This window comes from Osmerus mordax, chromosome 26 (assembly GCF_038355195.1).
Source record: "Osmerus mordax isolate fOsmMor3 chromosome 26, fOsmMor3.pri, whole genome shotgun sequence".
Lineage (NCBI taxonomy): Eukaryota > Metazoa > Chordata > Actinopteri > Osmeriformes > Osmeridae > Osmerus > Osmerus mordax.
In genome coordinates, this window is record NC_090075.1 from 8694162 (window position 1) to 8717726 (window position 23565).

At 45.9% G+C, this 23565-nt stretch overlaps 1 protein-coding gene across 1 annotated transcript; it reads left to right on the top strand.

Annotated features, from left to right (window-relative positions):
- Positions 1–142: 142 nt before the first annotated feature.
- Positions 143–21025, top strand: wdr47b (WD repeat domain 47b). The gene is made up of 15 exons (XM_067229922.1): positions 143–300; positions 712–795; positions 7687–7771; positions 7944–8252; positions 8404–8843; positions 11099–11195; positions 11858–12033; positions 16941–17210; positions 17329–17404; positions 17949–18106; positions 18180–18349; positions 18549–18719; positions 20011–20142; positions 20439–20657; positions 20809–21025. The coding sequence occupies exons 1-15, from the start codon at positions 143–145 to the stop codon at positions 20949–20951; spliced, it is 2688 nt and encodes an 895-aa protein (XP_067086023.1). The 3' UTR covers positions 20952–21025.
- The last annotated feature ends 2540 nt before the right edge of the window (positions 21026–23565 follow it).

The window sequence follows — 23565 nt, forward strand, 5'->3', positions numbered from 1 at the left end:
TGGATGTATTTAAACAACTTATTGCTGTGTGATTCCTAACTTTTCCCCCTTTCTTAGTGATGCAAACAATTCAGCTTGTAGGCATCTACTCCTCTATCTTTCTCTAAAGGCACCCAAACTGACAGGTGGACAGACAGTTACTATGACAGCGGAGGAGACCATCAACATCAAGGAGGCGGAGGTGATCAAGCTCATGTTGGACTTCCTCAACTCCCGGAAACTGCACATCAGCATGCTGGCCTTAGAGAAGGAGAGTGGCGTGATCAACGGCCTCTATTCGGATGACATGCTTTTCCTCAGGTACTGGGACTCTAGGAATCCCTAAAACCGTTGTAACAGAAAGAGGCCATGTTCCTGTGTTTGTACTGGTGCTGTAAATCTGTGCCAGATCTTTTGTAGTGCCAGGCCTCTCTTCTTGACATCATAAACCATCACAAGCTCTCTATTACAAAGCACTGGAATTGACGTTCCCCAGCTAAATTCAATCCAAAGACTATCTGACACATTATTACATTAACCTGTGGATGATAGTATGACCATTCATCATTATTGATTTTGAGGCTACTTAATATGCCCCCCTTTTCCCATTTGGCTTGTTTAAGCTTGTACAGTGCCACATACAGTGTTAGTGGTTGAATTGAGTTATGCTGTTGCCAAGATTTTCTCTTCTTGACTGACAATTAGCAATGCCTTCTTTCCTGATCTATTCAGACAGCTGATACTAGATGGCCAATGGGAGGAGATCCTACAGTTTATTCAACCATTGGAAGGAATGGATAAGTTTAATAAGAAAAGGTGGGTTCTTCTCAAATGTACCCTAATATGGCCAATAGTATGTGGACACCGCTCAGTGAACAAGAGACTCACAGACCTACTTGTTGAACCTCTCATTCCAAAATCTCGGGCATTGATAGGGAGTCGGTTCCCACTTTGTTTCTATAGTGTCCTTCATTTTATAATTCCCTTCATTTGATCATTTATCATTAATATACACCATTGCAATGACATATTGTTCACTGTTATTAAGTGGCTTGATAATGACTGGCCTGCACAGATCCCTGACCTAAACACCATCAAACACATTTGGGATGAATTTGAATGCCATCTGCAAGCCAGGTCTGCCTAACCTCCCCAAGTCTAGGAACTGTATAGAAGCACATTTCCACAGACGCACTCCAAAATATTATGGACAGCCTTCCCAGAAAGGTTGCAGCTGTTATAGCCCCAAAAGGGGCCCAACTCTATATTAATGCCCACATTTTTTAAATGGGATGTCCATCAATCTCAAATAGGTCTCATGGTCAGGTGTCCACATACTTTTAGCCATACAGTGTATGTCCAGATTTATGCAAGCTAAATATATCCTACTGACTGTTCTACCCTACCAAATATTGATTAGCCATTCATGCAGAAAGTCCCTGGCCCATGTTACTGAATTAGGTTAAAACTTCATAGAGGATTGACACTCTCAACATGTGGTGCTCACTTACTATGAAGTTCATTCGACAGTGGTACAGTCTCTTTATATACTGTGACGATTCGCTATCTCCATTACCGAATACGTTTCCCCCGGGTGCAGGACAGCAAAAACAAGACGCTGAGACGTACAATTGCAGCAACACTTCGGTTATATTTTTTGGTTCAGAGGAGCCAGGCACACTGCCATCATAGGATTTCCATAAACGGTAAAATAAACACTACGTCAAAACAAAGTTAACACAAACAATCGTCAAAATCACAGGCGGTCCCTCAACCGCCATCTGCCGAGTATTTCTCATACACCCCCCTCCACAGTTCAGACCCAGAGGGGCTGGCGCCAGCCTTGTTACATCTGTCACAGCGAGAAAGCGCGTCTGCGTTGCCATGCAGCTTACCGGGCTTGTGGATCACCCGGAACTGGAGCCACTGGAGAGAGAAACCACCGGGTGATACGACTGCTGGAGTCTCTCTTCCCAGCCATCCACTGAAGGGGGGCGTGACCTGTGATCAGGTGGATTTCCCTCCCCAGAAGATGTACCGTTTGTACTCCAGTGCACATTTTATGGCAAGCGCTTCTCGTTCCACTGTTGCGTAATTACGCTCTCTTGGTGTCAGTTTCCTACTAATAAAGAGGATAGGGTGGGAATCCTCCCCTTCCCCCTGGGAGAGCACCGCCCCTATCCCCGTGTTAGAAGCATCTGTGGAGACAGAGAAGGTTGCATTAAAATTGGGTATCTTCAACACAGGCTCACTACACTTTGAGTCTCTGGAAGGCCTCTTCAGCCTGTGCGTTCCACCGAACACGGTGGGGTTCGGCCTTCCTTGTCAGCTCCGTAAGCGGAGCCGCGATCCCTACATAGTCAGGCACAAACCGTCTGTAGTAGCCCATTAGGCCTAGGAACGCTCGAACTTCTTTTTTGTCCTTAGGGCGAGGCCATTCTCTCACAGCCCGGGTCTTTTCCTGTTGGAGCCTGACTAGTCCACTGCCGATCATATACCCTAGGTACTCAGCCTCGTCCAAGCCCAGATGACACTTGGCTGGTTTGGCTGTTAGTCCTGCTGCCTCCAAACTTGCCAGAACCGCTTGTAGCTTCCGTAGGTGATCGTCCCAGTCGTCTGCGTGAATGACTACGTCGTCAATGTAGGCCGCTGCATACTCTTGATGAGGGCGGAGCAGCGTGTCCATCAGCCGCTGGAAGGTGGCTGCTGCTCCATGCAACCCAAATGAATCAAATCAAATGTATTTGTATAGCCCTTTTTACACGCAACCATGTCACAGAGGGCTTCACATACGCCCATAGAACTGCCCCTCAACCAACCTAAACCCTCAAGGAAGACAAGGAAAAACTCCCAAAAAAACTCCCAACAGGAGAAAAAATGGAAGAAACCTTGGGAGGAGCAATTCAGAGAGGGATCCCCTCCTCCGGAGACGGTTGGAGAGAGGAGCAGAACACAGACTAAACATAGTCTTACAGTGTCAATGGGTTTTGAAACACCAAAATCCATTGTTCAACTTTATAGATGTAGGACTGGACCAGGAGACTCCCTGTTGGCCGTCATGGAGACTGGTTTCCGGTTGACGACCAGGTCCAGCATTGGCCGACCGACGACCAGGCAGGTGCTGACAGCTCAAACCCCACATACCACAAGGGATGTATGTGTGTGTGTGTGTGTGTGGGGGGGGGGGGGCAGAGAGAGGAGAGCAGGGATTAGAGAATGCCAGGAGCAGCTAACAGTTACAGTCATAATAGAATGAGATCCCCACCGGTCAAGTGTGGACTATTGCAGCAATTTAACAGAGCAAAAAGGAGTATTTGATGCAGCCCCACACACCAAGACAGCGACAGCCCCCCTCGGTTGAAACATGAAATCTGTTCCAGGGGAAAGAACTATAAAATAAGTTATACTTATAGAATAAGGATGGAAACAACCCGTCCCCCGTTGTCTCCAACTAGTAACAGAAACAATAACAGTAACAATATACAGCAACGGAAACTATAACAGTAACAATATACAGTAACAGGTTTACTTTGTATGTAACATCCATGTGAACATATAAGCTATAATTACAATTTAAAAGTTACATGTGATACACACATAGGCAAACACACACCCCAGATTTACATAGAATGTAAATACACACATACTTACCTTTAACAATCGTAGAATTGACTAAACAAGAACGTTATTAACCTAATTTTAAATGTCTAAACAGTATCAGCCTCCTTAATTGAGACAGGTAATTTGTTCCAGAGAAGAGGTGATCTATATGAGAACGCCCTACCTCCAGCTGTTTTTTTTCTTAATTTTTGGAACCACCAGATAGCCGGCATCTTGAGATCTAAGTGTCCTTGCGGGGCAATAGGGTGCAAGGAGACCGGAGAGGTACAGTGGTGCCAATCCATGCAGAGATTTGTAAGGAATCTCTGGGAAAAAAATGTAAGGCGTACGTATTGGTAGAGACCATCAGGCGTAGCGAAAGCAGTCTTATGGCGATCTTCAGGCGCCAATGGTACCTGCCAGTTTCCCTTGGTTAGGTCCAAAGGGGAGATGAAGGTGGCCTTCCCCAAACGCTCTATTGCTCTAACGCTCTACTTCATCCACTCTGGGCATGGGATACGCGTCGAATGTGGATATGGAGTTAAGGCCTCTGAAGTCGTTACAAAACCTTACCGATCCATCTGGTTTGGGCACGAGCACTATCGGACTGGACCAGGTACTGGTGGAGGGCTCCACGACTCCCATCCTCAGCATCGAAAGAGGTGAGGGAGACGCACCTTTTTCCCTGGTTCGGTGGGGATGTGATGCTGGATGGCTGTTGTCTGTCTGGGCGCTCTTGAGAACACCCGGCTGTTCCTCTTAACCAGCGCCTTCAGCTCTCTCCTCTGTTGCGCTGTGAGCTTGGTCCCCAATGGGACTTCGGGGGAGGCCGCCTTCTTCTCAGCTGTACTCCCATACAGAGCCTGCGCTCCTCGCTCCTGATACGACTTCAACAGGTTGATGTGGTAGATCTGTTCAGGTTTTCTCCTGTCGGGCTGTATCACCTTGTACCGGGGATGTTTGTGTCACTACTTCATATCCCCTTTGTGGCCATTGACCTTAGGGGGATCGCTTCAGGGAATTTTGAAGCGTAGTCTACCACCACCAATATGTATTTGTGGCTGTGCGCAGAGCGCGGTAGGGGTCCCACCAAGTCCATGGCCACCCTCTGAAAAGGAGTCTCTATGATGGGGAGAGGTATAAGAGGGTTACGGTAGTGCACCTTAGGGGCTGTCCGTCGACAGATGTCGCATTAAGTACAGTACTTAGCTACGTCTTTTGTCACTCCCGGCCAGTAGAAGCGGGCCAGCACTCTTTCTGCCATCTTGTCTCTTCCTAGGTGTCCCCCTAGGACGTGCGAATGTGCCAGATAGAGAACGGTATCCCTGTACGTGCATAGGACCACCAACAGGTTGCGCTTCTCACCCCTGCGTTCGCAGACAAAGTACAACAATCCTTTGGTTAGGGCATAGAATGGGTATTTTAACTCATCCTCGGCTATGAGTCGTTCTCCATCCACCATCACCACTCTGCCCATTGCGTTGCAGACGTCTGGGTCCCTCTGCTGGGCCTTACCAAATTGTCCCATTAGGTCCTCTGAAAGGGTCACGTCCCGGACGTTGGGTCGAGGGTGGGGGGGGGTGTTCGCCCTCGACATCAGACGACTGTGTGGAACCCGTGCCATGACTCGTCCTCAGTGGTCTCCATGAACAGCTGTTGTAGTCTGTCCTTCTATTTGACCCCCTCGTCCTGTGAACTCCCAAAGCCCTTCCATTCTTCCTCCAGCGAGGCCTCGGCAAACAGCTGTCGTAGGCGTCGTTCTGGAGTATCCGCCTCCTGTTCGTCGTTACGCGCCGTCTCTCTTTCCCCCAGCAAGCCGTCCCGTTTATGGCGCCTGTCAGCCCCTCTCCTCCCAGGTCGTCGGTGGCCGTTGGTCGAGTGGGCAAGTCCGATACGTGTAAAGGCCGAATTATACTTCTCCAACTCCGTTACGGACGGACGGAGTCGGACAGATTGATTGAATTTATAGTACTCCGAAGGCTGTGGGTGCTGAAAACAATTCACCGCCAGAAGAGTAGGTGGCGCAACGGTTTTTTGTAAGTCGTCATTGAGTGTTTATTTACCTAGGTTATCGAGAAGTCGGAGCAAATGTACAAATTAGCCGTTTCATCAATAAAATACGCACATTTTCAGCAACTACACTGCCCATTTCTCGTCACATTTTAATTCAGATGCTGATTTACATGTACTGTTTAGCTGAAATATGAATTGTAAAAACTTACAGCAATGGCGGTCAAAGGATTCTGTTTGTCCTGTTTATCACGGCAACCCTGCCCCTGACGCAAGCGGTTATTAATACGGACCAATCACAGCCAAGGGGTATCCGTAAAATGACGGACGGACAGACGGATAGTCAGGAAATTCAGGAGGTGCACGTAAAGCTCTCCGAGGGGCTCGGAGAGGGCACGGAGAGGGAATTCCTCGTCGGAGAGGGCGTTCCCTGTGTCCGTCTCCGTAAAAACAGAGAAGTATAAATCGGCCTTAACCGTGTTTCTCTTCTTCTTCTGGGCTTGGGTACTCCTCTCTGCCTTTGCCCATAACGCACCGAACAACGGGCAGTCCCGCCACAGCAACACTGGCACTGTTAGGACAGGAGACACCCCCATTGACATTGTCGTCTTTCCCGTTGGGGTGTTGAGCTTGACTTTAGGCTGTATGGTAGTCCCTGTTGTCCCCGTGGATGCACAAGACCGTCATATCCTCAGCCAGATAATTCCACTGCCTTTTGTAGGTCCTCTCTGATCAAGGATACCATGCTCCCTGAGTCCAAAAAGGCATGCGTCTGCCTGGTATGAGCGCTACTCCTGGGTTCTTGCGCTGGGTAGTGCGTCCTGTCAACATTCTTAGGAGGTCCCATCTTCCTCTCGTTCTTAGGGTTGGGTCCTCGAAGAGGTCCCCCATCCCCTCCTGCTCGCACTAGGGCTTCTGTGGTCCCGCCGTTTCTATTAACTGGACCAGCCTGTCCACGGTGGTAGGGTTCCTGTGGCTAACCGTCTTCACCAGGTGGGTAGGCAAATCCCTGAGACATTTGTCTACCACAATGGTTTCAAACACCTCTTCGATAGTGTTGGCAGGTCTTAGCCACCCCTTTATCAGCCGAATGAGCTGGTGTAGCTGGCCTCTCGGGGACTCACCCTCGCAGTACTTCCACTCGTGGAATCGACACACCCTTTCCCTGGGGCTGAGGTGGAACCTGGCCAGGATCTCCTGCTTCAGTGTGTTATAGTTTTCTGCTCCTTCCTCCCCCAGGTCAAAATAGGCTGCCTGGGCCGGACCAGTCAGCTGTGGGGCAATGAGCCCCGCCCACTCTCCAACCGGCCATGCCTCCCTCCTCGCAGTCCTCTCAAAGGCCGTCAGATAGGCTTCCATGTCATCCTCCTTCGTGAGACGGGGTATCAGGCTACTCAGGCGTGGGCCGTCCCCACAGTTCCCTTTCCAACATCTGCCTGATGACGTTCAAGGTCGCGGCCTGTTGGGCCGATAGGGCTGCCAGCTGCGTAACCATCTTGGTTACTGCAATTGGACCGTCAGGGTGTGTAGGGGATACGTCTCCGCTTCCAGTGCCCGCATCTTCCACCAGTTGTGACGATTCGCTATCTCCGTCACCGAATACTTTCCCCCGGGTGCAGGACAGCAAAAATGAAACGATGAGACGGACAATTGCAGCAACACTTCGGTTATATTTTTTGGTTCAGAGAAGCCAGAACACTAGCAGGCACACTGCCGTACTAGGATTTCCAAAAACTGTAAAATAAACACTTTACGTCAAAACAAAGTTAACACAAAAAATCGGCGAAATCACAGGCGGTCACTCAACCGCCGTCTGCCGAGTATTTCTCCAGCTCCACTCTGTCCTCTCCTTCACCTAATCGGGACCTTTTAAATAAAGCACAATCAAGTATATGCGTTTCACCTGGTTACTCGATCATACCAATTAAGTGGCCTTGGGCCTACCTCCCAGGAGAGGGTGCCCCCGGACCCTGTATTCCACCTGACCCCTCACAATACAAAGATACATTTTATAATTAAAGTAAGCGTAGGTTGTTCGGGATTTGTATCCACATAATTGTGTTGTATAATTAATTGAGTATTTTTATATTTCCCCAGGTTTCGTTACATTATTTTGAAGCAGAGGTTTCTGGAAGCTCTGTGTGTGAATAACGCCATGTCAGCTGCTGAAGACCATCAGAATGTGAGTGTGCACTATTTGGAGCACTTTCTACTCCATTGAGTTTTGTGCCGTTTACTTTTGAGGGCCCAATAACACTGCAACAAAACGCTCTCAAAAACCATTCATTAGCTTTATGGCATTGACATGCTGCATTTGTAAACATCCTCGTCACGAATGTCCCTCACCTCTACAGCTGGAGCTGACTATGCAGGAGGCCGTCAAATGTCTTCACAGCCTGGAGGAGTTCTGTCCTACCAAAGACGACTACAGCAAACTGTGCCTGCTGCTCACCCTGCCACGGCTCACCCACCACGCAGAGTTCAAGGATTGGAACCCTAGTACGGCTCGCGTCCACTGCTTTGAAGAGATTTGCGCCATGGTGGCCGAGTTCATCCCCGCAGACAGGAAACTGAGCGAGGCAGGGTTCAGGGCCAGTGGAAACCGTCTCTTCCAGCTGCTCATTAAGGGGATCCTCTATGAGTGCTGCGTGGAGTACTGTCAGGTTAGTACCCCCACCTCACGGTTTAATTTTTTTGTTTTGTGTTTTGAGAAGTTTGAGGTTTCGCAATTGAAATGCCTTGGGATTCGTGATTCGTACTTTCGTTTTCTTGACATGACAGTTTTCTTCTCAAGTGTCCTATTCTGGATTCCAGAGTAAAGCCACAGGGGAGGAGATCACAGAGGGCGAGGTGCTCCTGGGGGTGGATGTTCTGAGCGGTAACGGCTGTGACGAGGTGGACCTGTCCCTGCTCTCCTGGCTCCAGAACCTCTCCCCCGGGGCCTTCTCCTGTTCCTTCCAGCAGAAGACCCTCAGCATCCACGTGGACCGCCTGGTCAAGCCCCCCAAAGCCGGCCACGCTGACCTCCTCAGTCCCCTCATCAACCGCCTCTCCCCGTGCCCCTCTTCTCCACTACGCCAGCGACCCCTGTCTGCAGACACCTACATGTCCCGCTCCCTGAACCCGGCCCTGGACGGTCTCTCCCACGGGCTGGCGGCCCAGGATAAGAGGGGAATGGAGGGCAGCGTCAGGCCCTGTCTGAGCCGTAGCCTTGTGGAGAATGACCTCCACCATGAGGAGGACTCCCCAGAGAGGTAAGGGGGTGGGAAACAAAGACCGAATAGCACACAAACGTTCCAGGCTTGTGTTCTTGGTGTACCTACATTGCAGTTTCCAATGCGCAGGTTGTATGATCCTACTATGATTCAACGTAAAACACTATGGAACCCCAAAGACATTTTGATTGGTTGACACGTGACAAGTCCAATTCAAGGAGACTTAGAAACTGGTGAACTGGACTTGTGTGCATTTTAATTTAGCAACAATGAACTTGAAAGTAACAATGAATACAAAACATCTTCCAGGGCACTTCGCTTCACCCCGGTTGGCGGCTCGTGCTGGAACGTGAGGCAGACAATCACACTACAGGCCTGCTTCACGTTATCGGACCGTAATACTGGTGCAGGAGGCCGGCTCTCGACATGTCTCTCTCACCCTCTCTCTCCCTCTTCTCTCTCTCCCTCCTTCCCTCTATCTATTCTCTCTCTCTCTATCTTGGCCTCTCCCCCAGCCCTGAGGGCTCTCCTCCCCTCTGAGACATGTCAGCTCTGTTTTTGTGGAGCGGGCCGTTGATTCGTTGATTGTTGATTACCACAGCCGTGAGTGTCATGAGCTATGCAGAGAGCGGGAAACGGTTTAATGTAGCCGTCTACGACCGCTGGTAGCGCTGGGAAGATTCTGAATTTCTAGAGACTGTTGAGGCTTTTACAGTCAGTGCTCAACATTAAAAAAAATTGGGTTTGAAACTTCCCCCCTCCAAAAGTTGTAATTTATCATTGTTACAACAAAACCAAAGACTTATAAGTTATGTTATTCTGTTAACATGTTTAACCATTGAAGGACTCAAATTCTTTGTGTCTATTACAATATGTAATGATGGTATTCAATTACACAAATGTGTATTAAACACATCCTGGATATAAAAAGAACAAAAATGAAATCACATTTCTAGTGATAAAAAATAAAAAGGTAATAGTCAGCAAAACAATTGACTTTTAACCTCAAACATGACGTGCTCTCTTCCCTGCTGACAGCCATCTCTGCACAAAACTGAAACCTCTGATCCCTCAATGCTAATATATAAAAGCTTCCATAGCATTTCATCAGTATGATACTAAGTACCCAAGTCGACACCATTCTTCTGCTGCAGTTCAATAGCCCGGGGGAACGAGGCGAACGGCTGGCCCGTCTTAATTACGTGATATGCCGTTGTTATAAATCGTGCAATAACACGATGGGCATCTGCATTTAAATTCCGGACCAGCATGGTCCGGAATTGGATTGTCAACCATCCGCTTAGCTGTCACGCAAACCAGGTGCTGTCTGCTAGCATGGCTGGTCAGTTTTTGTTTTCGGTGCATGTGTAAAAAGATCCACTTTTGTCTGATTTAGACGAGAACAGACGACACAGTCCATCTTAGTTCCATACAAAAAGTTGCTTCCGTTTGAGCTCGTAGCTCTACTTTGCTGCCATCTTCACTTTATTGTATTGCGCCAGTCTCGCGCCAGTTTTAAAAAAATGTATCGAGATTAGAGAATTACAATTTGACAACCACTCGTCACTCACTACTCAACTCTTTATTTGCCAACTGTGCGCCTCACGAGCTTCAAAGTTATTTATGCATTTAGCAGATAGCAAAACATATGAAGGATAAATGCACTTTTAGAATGCGATTTTTTTTTTCAATCAATAATTTGCAGTGGCCTGATCTAGACAGTGAGTTACTAGTTTAACTGTCCCAACGTTACTTTTTACTGGCCTCGGGCCATCGTTGTTGTGGAGCCCTGACAGTGTTGGTTGTTTGTGTTTATCAATTCACAACTCACTTCAAGCAAACCCCTAGGCATTCATCTAAATGCTGGATCTCTGTTTAGGACTAACTTTAACCTAGGCAATCCTAGGATACCAATGCTTCAATGTTGCTGCTTTGACTGCTGGAAGTAGTTGCAAAAAGCCAAATACATCAAAATCTGACATGACACAGCTTTGGCCTGATGTGGGTGATTGGTAGTAAGAGTTGTTACCACACCGCAACAGAACTGACAGTCCTTTCCCCCGGGTCAGTTTTCATCAGAGATGTGTTAGATGACACTATCAGATCCCTTGTGGGGCCTTGGCAGCATGTAATGTCTATACTAATTAAACTCCAGATAGAATGGAGACAGACCTCAGACGCCTGTTTCCTGATTGGATAATGATCACTATGAAGCTACATGTCCGTAGTTATGTGGACACAGTAAACGGCTCTGCTGGCAGTAAGTCACGTGTATGTTGTGTTTCTGTCTCTAGAAAGCAGCCACGGGGTTTGAATGGGCCCAGCGCAGTGCGTACTCCATTGGCCCCTGGGATGGACGGTGGGCCACCCTGTAGCACCGAAAGAAATGAGGTAATGAAATGAAATAAAAAAAATAAAGCAAGTGTCAGGGTAACCCCCACAATCTCCCCTCCTACCCTCCCTCTCCCTGCCTCCCCCCCCCCCCCCCCCCCATTATTCTCTATGACCCCTAACTTCACCTACTCATAAATCCTCCCCAACGACTCCTTTCCTGTGGGGGGTGGGGTAAGGGGCTCGGGGGGGCATCCCCCCATGCCCCTGTCACCTGACGGGGAGGGGGGAGAGCATGAGCTATTGCCTCCCGCGACCTCCTCATCAGCCTCGGCAGACATCGCCTGGTCACGGGGGTCAAGGGCAGTGAGACTGCTGTGATGGGCGGTCGGCAAGCTAGCGCGCTCATCGTTCATTTTTGTACATCCCAAGATCGGAGAGGTGTAGATTGGATTTTTGTGTGTGTGTGTGAATGCATATCGTCATGGGTGGGGATATGTTGGACACCGGGTTTGATGGGGTCATTGGGGAAACTTTATATATATATATGTGTGTGTATACGGATGAGCTTTGAGACCTTGGATCAGTAAAGTTTGCATCTTAGGCTGAAGACATTAAGTCAAGTGTGGCTGTGTGTGCATGTATTTTGCACTCACAGGTTTGGTGTGTATGTGTGTGGTTGTGAAATGGTGTGTGAATGTGTGCGTTCACCACGTCGACAGCGCGAGTCTACTGAGCAGGTGCAGGAGTACTACCGTCAGCGCCTGCGTGTGCAGCAGCATCTGGAGACCAAGCAGCAGCAAAGACAGCTCTACCAGCAGATGCTACTGGAGGGGGGGGTCAAGCCTCAGGAGGGAGCACAAGTCCAGCACAACCTCACCCAGACATTCCTCAACAGGTAGGAGTCCAATTCCAACAGGTATTTTTATGGAGGTGGTGCTGATGGGGAACCCCCATTTGAGTCAAGGGACACCCCATAAGAGAGAGAAGTTCATATTTAAGGGGTACCATGGTATTGGTGTTCCCTCCACCCTGCCGACCATCCACCTGAGGGAAACCCAACACCTTTCACACAGTTTGAATTCTGGTTACAACCTTGCGTAGTTCTTAAAGGTTCCGTTCACCTACTCATCTCAGAGATCATACTCAAGCTTTCTAGACTTTCATGAATGTGTAACAACGCAGAATTAACTTCATTTTCAAGAACAAAATTACTTCGATCAGAGCTAGTATCATTACTAGTGGAGGAGAAACTGACATCAGTAGATCCTGCAACATAACCAAAAGCACATTTACATGTATCACACTAAGTGAACTTTCCAAAATTGTGAGCGAATGTAACTCCACAACCTCAGATATTGATCCTATACTGACAACATTCTTTAAGCAAGTGTTTGTTGATCTCAGTGCTGGAGATTATAAACACATCCCTTCAAACTGGCATTTTCCCAGATGCCTTCAAAACAGCTGTTGTAAAGCCCCTATTAAAGAAACCCAAATTGGATAACAGTATACTTGCAAATTACAGACCAATATCAAATCTTCCATTTATTAGTAAAGTATTGAAAAGATAGTATTAGTCCAATTAAATTATTTTCTTGAAGAAAATAACATCTTGGAAGTCAGGTTTCAGAAAATATCACAGTACTGAAACTGCTCTCACCAAAATAATTAGCGACCTCAGACTAAACTTTGATGCAAATAAAGTCTCTATCCTTATCCTGTTAGATCTCAGTGCAGCATTTGATACCATACGTATATCACGACATCCTAATAAATAGACTGGAAAAGCTTATCGGGTTCACGGATAGTGTATTAAACTGGATGAAATCATATATCACCCAAGGAAGGAAGTTTTATGTTAGTTTAGGAGACCATATGTCTAAGAAACATGAGAACTGCTACAGGGTTTGTAAAACTGTTTAACGGGTGTAAAGGACCCGGGAGGTATAGGTTCAGGTTCAGATATGGTGGTGTCGCCCTGGTGTGTCTGTAAGAACACCTCTGGAGTCGGAATGCAGTTTCATGGGATTACGTGGCTATTGTAGGCAGCACAGCAATACACAGGACTTGTTTGTGGTCTATCAAAAGAGAATAAATTACAGATTATACATTAGTATGCATACATAACATTCACATACAGGCTTAATATAAACATATCTCAGACACACAACCAATTGCTCATAACAGCATAATAATGGTGATTACTATGTGATTATACTGCCATCTACAGGTCATTCACGTCCATTTCAGTAACCTATAATTATAACTATGATGCCAGTAACGTGCATCCCCGCGGTTGGAATAGAATACTCATTCAATACATGTGGTTGGATTACACTCACGAGATGCTGCTGAGAAAACAGATCTCTGCGCATGCGCAACCTGTTACGGTCTCTGGTCTTTCTAACAGGGTTAAGGAAGCTGCTTAGGTCCATTACTTTTTTATCTGTATATGTTACCACTTGGCGGCAATCAGAGAACATAATATAGATTTCCATAGATGCGGATGACACACTATATATATCCGCTGAACTCAATGATGCAACAGCCATAAATTCCATTACCAACTGTTTGTCGGCAATAAACAAATGGATGAATGATAACTTTCTTAAATTAAATGAAGACAAAACTGAAGTCCTACTATGTGGCCCCAAATCCAAAAGAGAGATGCTAAGTAAGAATCTAGGAGGCTTAACCCCCTGGCTTAAACCAGAGGTGACAAATTTCTGTGTAATCCTGGACCCAGATTTGAATTTCAACTCTCACATGACTAAAACAGCTTTCTTTCAGCTCAGGAATATAGCGAAGGTACGACCATTCATAAACCAAAATGATGCATTGAAGTTAATTCATGCTTTTATATCCAGCCGGCTGGACTACTGTTACACACTTTTCGCTGGTCTTTCCAAGAAAACCACTACAGCTCATTCAAAACTCTGCAGCTAAATTATTAACCAAACTAAAAGGAGAGAACACATTAGTCCTGTCCTAGCTACTTTACACTGGCTTCCTGTTACCTTCAGAATTCCTCACATACAAAGCTCTAAACGGACAAGGACCTAGCTACATTGCTAACTCTCTTATTAACTACACACCAGCTAGAACACTGCGATCATTAAATGCAGGCCTATTAGAGGTCACCAGAAGCAGTTGGTTTAAGATTAGAAATACTTCATTTATAATAAAGTATATAGTTAAGGGGGCACCACCTCAGAATTTGTTTAAAGGGTCTGAGGAAACCTTATAGAACCTTGTTTAATAATAGCTTTCGTAATAATCAGTCTAATCTTAAGTAATGAATTCTATCAAAGTAGAGCAGATCAGATAACATGAGGGATAACGCGAGTATTATACACAATGATTTATTTAAGAAAATGTAATTATATAATGAACAAATACCAGAGAAGTTAAGTCTCGAGTTTGAATAGCACAGTAAACTATAATGAAAGCAGGATACACAATAGCTATGTGAAGAACGTGTGGGTAGGGGAAAAGGAGAGAGAGAGATCGGCCTCGTACAGTAAGTATAGGGACATTCCCCTGGGGCAAGTAGGATGAAGTGCCTTGCTCAAGGACACAACGTCATTTGGCATGGCCTGTATTCGAACTGCCAACCTTCTGATTACTAGCCCGATTCCCTAACTGCTCAGCCACCTGACTCCAGTCTAGCAGTAACTATAATCCTAACAATAGTTGGGTTAAATCATTTGTATTTGTAATCATTGCACACTTGTCAAACACTACATCCCCACGCTCATATCCCCTTACGGCACAGCACGCAATGGCCGGACGGTGCTATCACGCCCACACTTCACCTTAACCTCACACGTGTCTCGGGACCGCTGGCAGGGTATCTCTATCCGTACGGGTGCTCCAGTTGCCTTCCGCAGTACTGTAGCTCTCTGCTCTACACTCTAAAATCATGGTCGACCTAAAACTACCGGCAAGCGGTAGCCTACACAGAACGGACAATTTGTAAGCATTAAAATCACTATACTTACGGTAACTTTCCAGAGTTTGAGACCCTCCCCTGGGGTCTGCGCTTTGTGAGGCCGCTCCAAGGACAGCAGGAGAGCCTCCTCCACAGGCTGGGAGTGGACAAGGGTACGCCTATAGCCCCACTGTCTACGTCACCCTAACCCGCCAGGAACCTCGCCCTGTCCCCCCTCGCTGTCTTCGCGCTGGCAGCCCTAAATGGTCTGCGAACGCAGCCACCCCCCGATTGCAACAGGTGTACAGTTGGATACACTTCCGTGATGTCCACCACAACGGCTCCCAGACCAACAAACCTCCCCTATCGATCTTCTCCCTTTATACTCCTCCCGACACTCCCTTCCACAGGAGCAGCCACTTGCTTAATTGTCGGCGCAGCACTCAACCATTTCTTGAGGAATGTTTATAAATCCAGGAAAAGTTAGTTTTCCTCAGACTCCTTTGTCTCCATACTGTAAGACCATTTTGGTCTACCTTCTGACCCAATGCTGGGCCAGAAGCTTTGAAGCTTCTCCTGTAAGATTAAAAAAGGGGGAAACCCCTTTCTCTTGTCGGGGCTAGGAGAAGGGTGTCTAGTACCGTGTTTTGTCTGTTGGTGCTGCGTTCCGCGTTCAAGCATGTAAGAATACAACAACACTTAAAATATGTTACTACATGATGTATGGTTGAAGATATCTTAAGTTATACCAAAATGTCAGAGATCAAGGGGAGTCAGGTGGCTGAGCGGTTAGGGAGTCGGACTCGTAATCTGAAGGTTACCGGTTCGAATCCTGGCTGTGCCAAATGACGTTGTGTCCTTGGGCAAGGCACTTCACCCTACTTGCCTCGGGGGGAATGTCCCTGTACTTACTGTAAGTCGCTCTGGATAAGAGCGTCTGCTAAATGACTAAATACAAATACAAATCAATTTCAGCATTGTAAGAATATATGGTGGTTTCTGAGCACGTCAGTGCCCTTTTTAATCAAAGATATTGTTTCTCCTGTTCAAATGGTCATTTTCAACTGTGGTTACCTGTTACGGAACACAAAGACAAACCTATGGTATAAGCTTGTGTAAAGGCCCCGTCACACCATAACGTTCTGGTCAACGTTCTATGACGTTAGAGGAAACGTTGGTAATCGTCCATGGTCGCTGGTATAGCGCTGGTATAGCGCAAAAAGAGCGTTGTGTGGACGCTGGTGACGCTGATAATCGTCGGTGATCGTCGGAGAACGCTGGTCCAAAAAAAAAGTTTTCAACATGCACAAAAAGTTCTCATGGAGACCAGCATTCTTCAACGTTTATTTTTAAACGCTGGATAACGCTGAAGAACGTTTGTGGACGTTTGACTAACGTTGCACACGTTTGGCTATTGTTGGTCAGTCGTTACCCTAGCGTGAATTGGTTGTTATTTATCGTTTGTTAAACGTCGTTTTCATCGTTTGCTTTCGTCACACATTGTCGCGACCCAGTGACACGTCGTCATACGCTAATAGTTTTCAGGGGTGTCTTACTTGGTCGCTGTTACATGCTCCTCATGCGTCAGTCCCACGCTAGTCATGCGTTATAGTCACACGTTTCTCACACGCCAGATGTGGCCACCTCGCCCTAGAACGCTCGAAATTGAACGATTCGAACTTTCAGAGAACGTTAACCAGAACGTTATGGTGTGACGGAGCCTTAAGATTAGTGGGACATGACGTGAATGGCAGATTGGATACCTTTACCTGTGTGTGTGTGTGTGTGTGTGTGCGCGCGTGTGCGCGTGCGTGTGTGTGTGTGTGTGTGTGTGTGTGTGTGTGTGTGCGCGCGTGCGTGTGTGTGTGTAGGTCCATCCAGAAGCTGGAGGAGATGAACGTGGGTATGGACAACCTGGGTGAGGAGGTACAGACTCTCACCCAGCAATGCAACGGAGTGATGGGGAAGCCTGCCGCAACCCCCACACCCCTCATCCTCCCCACCCCACCCAGCAGCACCAAGACCCCAGAGACAGGCTGTCTCAGAGAAAGGCCTGGAGGGGGCAGCAGCAGTACCCCGTTGAAGGCTGTGGTACTCGGTTTGCCCTCCCCGGAAGTGTCCCCCGTTACCCTCACTGAAAAGTTAGAGGGTCATTTCTAGTTTCTAACTAGAATATCTAAGCAACTGTATGGCGATGCGACTAGCATGCTAACTATCTACTGTGGGTCTGTGTGTGTTTGTGTGTGGTGATTTCAACAGTGCTCAGAGGCTCAGAGCCAACGTGCCGAAAGTCGAAGACGATTCTGGCTGTCCCACCATGCGCAAGTCACAAGAGGTACGTTTTCAACCAATTCCATGTGGTACGGAGCATCAAATAATTTACTATATTACGGACAAGGACCTAGTTACATTGCTAACTCTCTTACTAACTACACACCAGCTAGAACACTGCAATCATCAGATGAAGGCCTATTAGAGGTCACCAGAAGCAGTCATAAAAAGATTGGTTATGCGGCCTTTGTCAATTACACCCCAAAACTATGGAACATATTACCCATAAATATTAGGGAAACAAACACGTTAGACATTTTCAAAAGACCTATCTTTTTACCAAAGCATTTAACCCTTGTGCTGCCTTCGGGTCACATGACTCAAAGGTTCATAACGAACCATCGTTGTGTTTACCAAATTTTACCCAATACAAAAACAAATAAAAAGTATTTTCTTTTAACCTTTGCAATGTGGGGGGTCTGGGACAGCCAAACGGTTAAAAGAAAATGCTTCACTTTGTTGGAAGGAAGGGTCTAGGAAAGGAAGTCAATTCAGATTGTGATTCCTCAGACCCCCACTTATGTTTATATATTGTTTGTTTTATCCAGGGCAGGAAGCCCAAGTCCCAGTTTGTGGCTGTGAACAGTCTAGAAGACACTCAGGCTGTGCGCGCTGTCGCTTTCCATCCAACAGGGGCACTCTACGCAGTTGGCTCCAACTCTAAAACACTGAGGGTCTGTGCCTACCCGGAAACCCTCAACACCAAGTAAGGCCATCGCATTTCCATAGCCTATTAGGAACAAGTTAGTTCTACCTTTTACATGTGTACTGTTCCCCAGTGTTTCAGGGCCAGCCAATCAACCAGTTGTGCGTTTCCGAAGGAACAAGCACCATAAGGGCTCGATCTACTGTGTGGCGTGGAGCCACTGTGGCCAACTGCTGGCCACTGGCTCCAATGATAAATATGTTAAGGTGCTTCCTTTTAACGCTGACACCTGCAACGCCACAGGTATAAGGGGTTCTGGAGGGTACATTATGCTAGTATTGTGCAAGTGCACGTTTGTGTTTTATCAACATTTGTTTGTCTGAATTAGTGTATTTAGTGTATGAAATATTTGGTGTTGGTACTGTCTTGTACCTACCCCTTTCTTTGTGTTCTAAACTTTGTTCTGGTTGGTTTGTGTCGGGGGGGGGGGGGGGGGGGGCAGGCCCAGATTTGGAGTTCAGCATGCATGATGGAACCATCAGAGACTTGGCCTTCATGGAGGGCCCAGAAAGTGGAGGATCCATACTGATCAGTGCTGGGGCTGGAGACTGCAACATTTACACCACAGACTGTCAGAGGGGACAGGGGCTGCATGCTCTCAGTGGCCATACAGGTACAGTGTACACACACACTATGTGGCCATACATGTACAGTATGCACACAGACACACTTTCAGAACCAACTTTATTCGGCAAGTAAGTTTACACAAACAAGGAATTTACTATGGCAGGAAGGTGCATACTATAAACATATAAGGTTGCCGTTGCAAATGAGAATATGTTCTCAATTGGCTCACCTAGTTAAATAAAGGTAAAAAAAAAAAACGTAATTATAAAATGTTGAACATTTACAACAGTTCTAAATAATTCTAATCATTAATATACAATGTTTAAAAATTATAATATTTATGTACACTACCGTTCAAAAGTTTGGGGTCACCCAGACAATTTCGTGTTTTCCATGAAAACTCACACTTTTATTTATAAAATAACTTTCAAAATGAATAGAAAATATAGTCAAGACATTTACAAGTTTAATTATTATTATTAGAAATAATTATTTTTATTTGAAATATACATTTTGTTCTTCAAACTTTGCTTTCGTCAAATAATGCTCCACTTGCAGCAATTACAACATTGCAGACCTTTGGCATTCTAATTCTAATCTTTCTAATCATCCATTAGTCTTCTAAGGCAATTAGCAAACACAATGTACCATTCGAACACATACAGTAATAGTTGCTGGAAATGGGCCTCTATACACCTATGTAGATATTTAATTAAACACCAGACGTTTCCACCTAGAATAGTCATTTACCACATTAACAATGTATAGTGTATTTCTGATTAATTTAACGTTATCTTCATTGAAAAAACAGTGCTTTTCTTTGAAAAATAAGGACATTTTTAAGTGACCCCAAACTTTTGAACGGTAGTGTATATATATATATACAATAAGATATATTCAGTGGCCATATAGGTAACACACACAACAACATACAACACACACTTACTTGCACACAGTCTCTCCAAGTCAATAAAGAACAATATTTATTTGCATAATAGCTCAATAAATGCTAAACCAAACTATACAAATATGAATCAAAGCAGCAGCAGTATTAAACTATAAAGTATGTAGCTTACAACTTAGTCACAGTTATGTGCATAAACATCCCTGACCAGTTTTTGTAACAAACATATACAATGCTACCAGTGCCTTAGCTTAACCATCAGCGCAGAAACTAAAATCTGCTTTATCTCATTTCAACTCAAAAGACATCCAGGACAAAGTCAGGCCAGTGAGTGTGTTTTGTGGTGTTTGTAACAGAGAATCTTTACACCCCTCATCTTTAAACACCATGTCCAGTAGTAAGAGATCCTCTTTCACTTTGCCCCTCCCTCTAGGTCACATTCTGTCTTTGTACACGTGGGGGGGCTGGATGATTGCCACTGGCTCCCAGGACAAGACTGTTCGCTTCTGGGACCTCAGGGTGCCTAGCTGTGTCAGAGTGGTGGGAACAGCCCTGCATGGATCTGGTAAGGGTAACTGCTTTGGCAGGAAGGTGGCTGGGGATTTGTTGTTGGAATGCTGTGGATGACAGAGAGGTTGACAGCATAATGCAGTAATATGTAGTTGTAGTGATGCAGTTTCTCCCTTAGGGGGCGCTGATGGTTTAATGATTTCTCAGTTGTAGTCATGGCCAGATTCTCCTTGTTTGTCTTATTGGTGCAAAACCGTGTCTGTTCAAGGTATCAGCAAGCAGGGTTAGTTTCAGCATATTTGATCCAACCGGGATCCAACCAACCATGGCTTCTTTTTTCTCAACCCGCAGGAAGTGCTGTGGCCTCGGTGGCGGTGGACCCCAGCGGGCGTCTCCTGGCGACGGGCCAGGAGGACAGCAGCTGCATGCTGTACGACATCCGGGGGGGCCGCATGGTGCAGACGTACCGCCCTCACGACAGCGACGTCCGCTCAGTCCGTTTCTCCCCCGGCGCCCACTACCTGCTGACGGGCTCCTACGACAACAAAGTCATTGTCACTGACCTGCAAGGTCATATTACACACACACACACCCATGCTCAATGAAGGAATGGCCTAGAAAAAGTATTAGTATTTGGAAGAACTGGTGGACAATTGGTGTGCCTGTCCTTGGTTGCGTGAGCTCATAGCTTGTTTTGCCTGTGTTCCTCAACCCCATGCAGGCGACCTGACCAAGCCGCTTCCTCGGACCGTGGCGGGGGAACACGGGGACAAGGTGATCCAGTGTAGGTGGCACACGCATGACCTCTCCTTCCTGTCCTCCTCTGCAGACCGGACAGTCACTCTTTGGTCACAATGTGCCTGATGCCCTCGGCGGTAATTTGGCGGAGCAAGAGGGGGGACACTGACCACAAGAAAGCACAACACAGTCTACCTGGATCTCCCCATGTCTTTTTCCCTGTGTGTGTGTGTGTGTGTGCGTGTGTGTGTGCGTAGGTGCGTGCGTGTGCGTGTTCACCCAGTTTGTATTTGCACTGGATGTTACTGCTTTTAGCCAATTTCAAGCATTTGTGCCTCATGGGATGGCTGTTCAGATACTAGTTATGTAAAAGGCTTAGGAAAAAAAAAAAAAAAATGTAAACACCTCCATGTGACTACACTGTAAGAATATGTTAAGAGCTATTGCAATGTTTGAAATGTACTCAACAAATGCATGTTAGCATAATGAACATCTGCTTCAAGCACTTTTCAGTTTAGGCGGGAGGATAGCTAGGATAGGATAACACTTTCAAACTAGCTGTTTTGCTGATGCAAAATGGGTGATCTGGTCCATTTTAACCACAGTATGTAAATCATCTGGTGCCTAATATTAAAAGCTTTATCTTGATATGTTATAGTTTGTATCTCAGGTGTCCAGTCTTAACTGACACCGTTGTTTGTACACATTTGCTCAATGTAATTGTGGTGTGAGCTTTGTTGTTGGATTGGTAACAAATTCTATGGAATTCATGTTGTCTGTCATTATTCATTAATTATCTATAATTTTATGAGGATTATTTGAAAATTTGCTAGCAACTATGATTTCTTTTTTGCACAAGTACAAAAATGCTGTTGGATGATAAAGTTGTGGATGATAATGTTTTAAACAACCACACTTATACAAAGTATATTATGAGAGTGAATAAGATGATGAGGTTTTAAAAGTGCACGTTTTACCATCACTGCATTGCAGATTACGTAATTTAAATTAACAATTGAATGGCTTGGAGCTGTGTACAGTACAATGTCACCTTTGCATGTACTGTTCCGTTTTAGCGTTGAGAGGCTACAAAGATTTAACACAAATAATGTAAACAAGCTGAACCAGGCTGTGTTAAAGTAGACCTGTCAGTTTTACTGCACTTCAGAAATTCTAAGGTAACATGTGTGTTTTAAACTTAAACCTTTACTTTTGTTGTAATTGTAAAGGTGCAATAAAGGAAAACAATGACCCCTGTGGTCAATATTCTTTACGTTACTTACCAGTAACTATAGCATTTTAACATTGTGCCAAACAACCCCGTGATGGGGCTGACTTTAATCACAAATCACCACATCTTAGAAAATTATATTTCATTATACCTTGGACAATAACGTTTCATTTGCTGCTGGTTAGAACACTAACATAAATGATGCCAGAGAAATATGGCAGACAGTGAAAAGTGTGCCAACCAACCCCGGTCTCCCCTACACAGTCAGTTGGCTGAGCGGTGAGGGAATCGGGCTAGTAATCCAAAGGTTGCGAGTTCGATTCCCGGTCATGCCAACTGACGTTGTGTCCTTGGGCAAGGCACTTCACCCTACTTGCCTCGGGGGAATGTCCCTGTACTTACTGTCGGGGGAATGTCCCTGTACTTACTGTAAATCGCTCTGGATAAGAGCGTCTGCTAAATGTAAATGTACACGAGCGTCTGGCTATTATCAAGTTGTGGTAGTGATTGGGGAAACGAAGCTTTCCGAATCAAGCCCGAAGCAACGAGCCATTTAAAGCAATTGCATCGAAAAGTATCGTTTTTTTCTGAACGTGTGACGCATCTTCTCCATAGGGACATCTGCTGGTTAATTCATAGTATGGTGACTGTATTGAGTGATTGAAAGAATGGAGTGACGTCAAGTCCTCGAGATCTCACAATCGTAATTAGTACGTTTTTTTCTTTATTTGTTTTTGATTTTCACTATACACATGTTTGTATTCTAAATTACAGTTGTGACTATACACTGACTTTGTTTAAGTTCAAGAAAGCAAATTAAATAAATAAAAAGAGGCTACATACAGCAGGGGGGTATTCCAGAAAGCAGGGGCCCGTATTACGAATCAAGATCAACATGCTCTGGATTACTTTAAAGATCCTGTAAAGTGGAATTGAAAATTAGTTTTAAGTTCATCACACCACAGAAGAATGTGTTGTTACCCATCCAAATTCGAATGAGAAAAAAAACACAGACAAGCATGTTAAATTAGGCTTTGAAATCGTCAGTAAATCTGATGTCTTCTCTGCTTGAGACTGGGGGGGCGTGTCGCCTGAAAGAGCTGAATCTCCACCCCCTCGAATTTATGGAATTTAGCAACAACAGCAACACTAGCTAAATCAATTGCAGATAACAGACCTACCTGAGTCTCTGAGTGGTATACCCACATAGCAAGCACTGTTGGCCCGCTGAGTGTTGGCACAATCGGCTGAAGTCCGGGTCGGCTGAAGCATTGTCTCACTTGATCGGGACGACTCTGGCATGGTGTAGTCGTACTGACTACATCACACTGTACCTGGCCCAATAATGGTTCAAGTTATGTGTTACGTTGTTGATTCACGAGCATGACTGCTTTAGTCAGAGTGTTGGCACTATATCGGCTAATGTCCGGGTTGGCTGAAGCTATACGGTCTCATTAAGTTGGGCCGACTTTGGCATGGTGTAGTTGTACTGACTACATCACACTGTAC

Excerpts from the sequence above, each read along its gene's own strand:
- wdr47b (XM_067229922.1), top strand. The coding sequence starts at position 143 with ATGACAGCGGAGGAGACCATCAACATCAAGGAGGCGGAGGTGATCAAG. Across the intron at positions 7,772-7,943 it reads CTGCTGAAGACCATCAGAAT|CTGGAGCTGACTATGCAGGA; the intron begins GTGAGTGTGCAC and ends TCACCTCTACAG. Across the intron at positions 8,253-8,403 it reads GCTGCGTGGAGTACTGTCAG|AGTAAAGCCACAGGGGAGGA; the intron begins GTTAGTACCCCC and ends TCTGGATTCCAG.